Source organism: Frankliniella occidentalis, unplaced genomic scaffold (genome assembly GCF_000697945.3).
Source record: "Frankliniella occidentalis isolate FOCC.00 unplaced genomic scaffold, Focc_3.1 Scaffold64, whole genome shotgun sequence".
Classification (NCBI taxonomy): domain Eukaryota; kingdom Metazoa; phylum Arthropoda; class Insecta; order Thysanoptera; family Thripidae; genus Frankliniella; species Frankliniella occidentalis.
Window position 1 is genome coordinate 206,838 of NW_026267194.1, and position 5,885 is coordinate 212,722.

Here is a 5,885-nt window from a genome sequence, read left to right on the forward strand (position 1 = left end):
TCCCCCGGTAGCCGCGACCCCGAGGGCTGACCCTGTGTCGCGCCCGTCGCGCCTCGTTCCCCACGCTGTAGGACCCGACCGGCGGCCGCGTTGTACACAACACAACCCAAAATATCCGGAAGCGATTTCGTCGACCGACCAATGTTCCCGACAAAACACGGGTTCTGTGCAGAATGAACTCGCGCGCGTGGTCCCTGCTTTCTTTCAACTCGGAAAGACCGTCCACGCCTAATCCCACCGAGGGCGCTCGTAAGCTTTTCCGGCTTGCCCCACTCATCTGTTCCTGCGATCTCTGTTTCCGCCGGAGGGCCACTCACTGTACCGTGACCTCGCCGTGACCGTGACCTCGCTGTGACTGTGACCCCACTCGGCACATTTGAGCGCCCGCACTCACCCGAGCCCTCGAAGGGGTGGCAGAGCGCGTCGCGGCTGAGGACGCCCATGTCCTGGTACATCTGGCAGACGTTTGGGAAGGCGATGGAGGTGGAGGCGACGACGAGCGCCGAGTCCGTCTCCCCCGTGGAGATGGCCTCGAGTGCCATGGCGAGCCCCAGCTGGCCGAACGCGTCACCGGCGTCGTAGGCGCAGCTTTTGCCTGTAGATGGAGCGCCAGGTAGATATTGTTGTAAAGACTCTCGCGGGTTGACTTACAGACACTAAGTTTGTTTTGGACATCCTCCCGCCTTTTGCTAGTAGACTCGGCCGTTTCGTACCGTTGAAGTCGAAGTAGTACGACACCCGGTTGCTGTTCATGGCTCGGCTGTGGCCCATGATGGCGTACCCGTCCGAGTACTTCATGAAGTCCAGCGAGCCCGCCTCGTTGTCCGAGTGGTTGGTGCCGGCGTAGACGTGCGTGTTGGTTCCTCGCATCGAGTGCGGGTTGACGCCTATAAGGGGAAACATGTTTGGCGTTGACAACGAGCCGATTCGGAACTTTTCGGAACGACAATAATATCCGCTTGGAAGTAATGCTCAAAATGATTTGTAGGCGTAGGGGTGGCTAAGGGATCGGGTGGGTCGAGTCGTTGACGCGGTCCTCACCGGCGTCCATAATGGCCTCGAAACATCGCTCGTAGCCCAGGACGGCCAGGGGGTCCACCCAAGTGGCGAGCTTCCTCGGCATGCCGAAGAAGGTGTTGTCGAAGCGGTCGTGGTGCGGCATCCGCCCGCCGACGGGCTCCAGGTTGACCCGCTCATCTGTCGGACACAAAGGAGCACCGCGATCAAGGGCCGGAGTCTCCCCGCCTAGGTGCCGGCCTCGTCGCCGTCCTCGCTGCTGTACCCACCCCGCAGCCAGAGGTGCTCGTGGCGCTGCACCAGGTACTCGTTGGCCAGGATGTTCCTGCCGAGCGTCTCGAGGTCGCCGCTGTTGGGGAAGAGCCCCCCGATGCCGGAGATGACCACGTCCGTCATGGTGTCGTTTGCTCTGACTTGGGGGACACGGGCCGACGCTCGCTGGTGGCGCACTGGTGGTGCGAGGGCGTCACGGGCCCAGCAGAGCTCCACGCTATGGTAATGACCACGACGACCACCCTCCCCCACCACGGCCTCCGCGGCCACCGGCGCACCGCACCCCCGCTGCTCACGTCAGCCACCGAGAAAAACACATCTCTGTTTCAATAGACGATGAAAGTGGACTGCAGAAACACCACCACCACCTTAGCCTACTTGACCCATCCCCCTCCCCCGGGGCTTTCCACTTCGTATAATATTTGTGTCGCGGACTACTACCTGTCGTCAGAGCATCTGCCACAACAACGTACTTTAGGGGTCTGTGCGTCGACGATACCGCACGGTTTTGAAACAAGGATAACACGAGGATTCACACGGACGCCGTGACAAATAGTTTTACGTTCTACGGGAAAATTTTCCATCAAACGTGTCGTAAAATTACAATTTAACATCGTAAAGCTACTAGCAATGTATACCGACTTGACGTAAATTTACGAAGATATTTTCCACAGCGTATGCTTTTAAATGATTATTGCCTTAACACGTTCAGTGCGGCGTGACCCACACCGTGGGTCCCAATAACATGGGATTGCCTACCCCCGCCGCACCCAACGTGTTAAAGCCATGCAAAGGGTTTACATACGAGGCTAACACACAGAGTGTTGGGATAGGCCAGAACACGCGGTCGACGCTGCGATAACTAAAGGTAACTTCCCTGTGTGCCAATTGCCATTGTCCACCTTGGCTACGGAATACTAATCATCAGTCTGATTACCTAGTGCGCATGTGCGCATACCGCTTGAACCCGTCGCTCGGTGACTTGACATTGCTGTGGGCGTGTGGTTTCATCTCTTTTGGTTTCTTTGCACTACTGTGTAAAACACCCCCCCAAAGCCCCCATCTTCACACAGCTGCTCGGCGGGCCGGCCTACCCTTTGCGTAGCAGGCGCTTGCTGCGTTCAGGGTAGGTCCATCATACAAATAACACAAGCCGCGACTGCACACGGGACGGACGTTTGCGAGAGAGCAGGCCCGGGTCACGGGTAAGACATAAATTTAAAAACACAGAAAGAAAGAAAGAAAGAAAGAAAGAAAGAAAGAAAGAAAGAAAGAAAGAAAGGGGGGGGGGGGACTCTAAGGGTTCCTCACCAGCTCCTCGACGGGGGGCAACACCTTCGACCCGTTGACGGACATGTGTGGGCTGTGCGCGGTGAGCTCGAGGGACTCGCAGCCCTCGCGGACGGAGCGGAACTTGAAGCCGTAGTAGATGGTCTCGTCGTGCGACCAGGACACGAGCGGCGACAGGGCGGGCGTCCCCGTCGAGACGGGGAAGCTGACGGGCGGGTACAGCTTGGCCACGTCCAGCTCCTGGCCGTGGAAGGACGCGGTGCCGAGCGCGCCGAGCAGGAAGCGCACGGGGTCCGCGGAGCCGCGCTGCGTGAGCGGGAGGTGCGAGTTCTCCGGCAGCGCGCGCTTCAGGATGGCCTGCAGCAGGCCGTGGGGCGCCACCTCGACCAGCAGCGCCTGCTGGGGGATGAAGGCCAGGCCCTCCTCGAACAGCACGGGGCTCAGCAGGTTGTTGGTCTGGTACTCGGCGGAGCACAGCTGGGCCCAGGGCTCGCCCTGTCGGGGGAGCACGGCAGAGATCAGTGAAAGCGTCGACGACGAGGACGAGGTTGTTGCCGCACCGAGGAGTTCTCGTGTATACCTGGCGGTCCAGGGGCACCGAAGTGGACACCCACTTCGGGGAGCGCTTCTTGGGCTCCGGGATGACGGTCTCGAGGTACTTCCTCAGGAAAGGGGCGGCGGGCTGGATGTAGGTGGAGTGGTACGCGATGTCGGACACGTTGACGGCGCGAGCGAAGACGCCCTCCGCGCTGAGCTTGGCGACGAACTGCTCGACGGCCTCCGCGGGGCCGGACAGGGTGCAGCTGGTGCTGGAGTTGTGACAGGCCACCTCGATGGTCGGCGGCAGCCTGGGCAACACCTCCCTGTACCCGAGACCTGGCGGCAGACAACATCGGAGGTCAGGCCTTGGACACGGGCGGGGAGTTCGTCGACGCGGTGCTCTGATGCTCACCGATGGCGGCCATCATGCCCTTGACGAGCTTGGCCTCGCTAGAGGCTCTCCCGCGCGCCCACGCCGCCAGGATAGCCTGCTCCTCCGTGAGGCAGCCGTCGGCGTACGCGCAGCCCAGCTCCCCCACCGAGTGCCCGATGATGCCGTCGGGGCGGAGGCCCACCGCGGCCAGGACGTTTGTCAGCGCGATCTGCAAACCCGTGCGCCGTCGTTAGTCGTCGACGAGGAGGTCGCCGGCCGGACTGTGGCGGACCACGACCGCAGGGCCTTACCTGGGTGGCGGTGATGCCGACGAAGGATTTCATGATGCTGTCAAAGGCACTGGGCCCCGTCTCGCTGAGGATGGTCTTGAGGTCGATGCCCTTGGGCTTGAGGACGGCGTGCAGCCTCTCGATGGTCGCGGCGTAGGTGGGCACCCTCATGAGCGCTTCGCCCATGCCCGCCCACTGGCTGCCCATGCCCGAGTACACGAACCACAGCGTCTTCCGCTCCACTCGCTGCAACAGACGTGAAGCTCAGCACCCCGCTCCGCTCGAGTCGTGGGTTCCTTTAGATTGTCCGACATACTTTTCTCCAACCTGGTAATTTTTCCAAAATCCCCCAAAGTGCTGTACGATCTCGGTTTTATCCGACCTATTTTTCTGCGACCTCGTCGCTATGCTGAAATTGGGGTCACTGTTCCGAACAGCCGCTTTCTTCCACAGTGGTCAGAATATACTCCCGGGGTTTGTGAGACGGTTGAGGCGTACGTTGGTTAAACTGTACTGACCCACCACAGGTCATGGAGCCCTTTTCAGCCAGTTTCTAGGTCTTATTATCCACCCCGCTACCACAGCGAGGTGGCAGGCAGGCAGGCAGGCAGGCCATTCTCACAAGCAGGCACCGGGGCGCGAACCCCGGCCCAGAGCCGACACTTTCTGACACATATGACGCAGTGCCACCAACAATGGTAACCACTACGCCATCGGGAGACCACGAGAGGGGCGTGGTGAAATGACGGGTTTGAAGTCCATTCGAAATTTGGTGGCCTGAGAAAAATTTCAGATCGACGGAGAATCGAACCACCGACCTCCCGCGCTCCGAGCGGGCGCGCTACCGACTGAGCCATAGAGACGAGGCAGAAGCCGACGCTCCAGGGAAAGAGTCATTGTACGCTGTCTAGGGGACTTGAGCTTTAAGCTTAAGGATCTTAACATATTAACAAGTGCATTTTGCATTGTATTTGATAGTATGACTATGGTTTTACATTTGAATGTCTTTTATATTCGCTAAAATGCCGACCAAAACATTCGGGATCGCTACAACGACCGACAGAATCATGATTCATAGTTTCCTTGAAAGTTGTGTTAAGATCCCGCGAAACCACGGATCTCTGCTATCCATCGAACTGAAGCGATGGCAAATCTTTCTAAATGTTCCGGTCAGCACTTTTTACCAGTTTAAACACATTCATAACTAAAAATCATTGCCATAGTGCTAAAAATAATGAAAATGCATCTGTTAAAAAGATGTTAAGATCCTTAAGCTGATAAAGCCTTGATGACAACCTGCAGACGATGCACAGCAGCAGAAGCCCTACTTCCGCAGCGCGGAGCCGGAAGTAGAGCTTGGCGGTGGTTGTCAGTCAGTCAGTGCGCGACCAGTTCACTCGCTGTTCGGTTGGTCCTTCAAGCCCGGAGCTCCGGGGCGCGCCCGCGCGTCCTGCCCTACAACCCAACTCGATGTGTTGCACATTTTGCTAGTCCGTCTCGTCGAAGTGTTGGTCGCGTTAACCGCGTTAGCTTTCTCGCGCCTGCTGCCGTCACATAACCTCCACTCGAACTCAACGTGTCCGTCCGTCCGTCCGCCCGCCCCACGCCCTGCGCGGCTCCCTTGACCTACGCGTGTGTTTTTTCTCTCTCCCCTTTTCACCTCAGAGTGGTATCTGGCTCTGTGATATGAACAAGGGAGGTTAAGCGAGCGTTTTGAAGCTATTTTGAACGAGAGTGAAAGTGATCGCGGAGATGCGACCCCGCGTATGGCCGATGTGATTGTTTTGTTGTGCTCGGCGAGGGCAGTCCACTGCCGCCGCCGTGTCATCGCTCTTCGCCACCCCGCCTTCGTCTTCGTAGTGAACACCGTGGAAGCCTTGTCTGATTGCCTTGGCGCCGCCGGTCCGTATCTAGACATAACCTGCACTTTAAGCCCATTCGGCTGGGCGGGGATCTTTCCGTGTCCCCTCGCGTGTCCCTATAGCGCCCTCAGTAATACGCTTTAGTGCCGACTCGATGGTTCGCGAGTAAGTCTTGTGGGCTTTGCCGTCCCATGCTACTCCAGAAGCATTCTTCTGCTCGGCCCCTTCAGCCCCCCCCCC

The 5,885-nt window shown here is 58.6% G+C and overlaps 1 protein-coding gene across 1 annotated transcript in view; it reads right to left on the reverse strand.

Annotated features, from left to right (window-relative positions):
* Positions 1-4,025, reverse strand: part of LOC113213144 (fatty acid synthase-like) — a gene marked incomplete at its 5' end in the record, with an annotated part of 15,028 nt that extends 11,003 nt beyond the window's left edge. The window contains 4 exon segments of the mRNA XM_052268160.1: positions 2,602-3,075; positions 3,161-3,456; positions 3,533-3,722; positions 3,805-4,025. Of these exon segments, the coding sequence (XP_052124120.1) occupies positions 2,602-3,075; positions 3,161-3,456; positions 3,533-3,722; positions 3,805-3,990 (1,146 nt within the window).
* Positions 4,026-5,885: the final 1,860 nt, after the last annotated feature.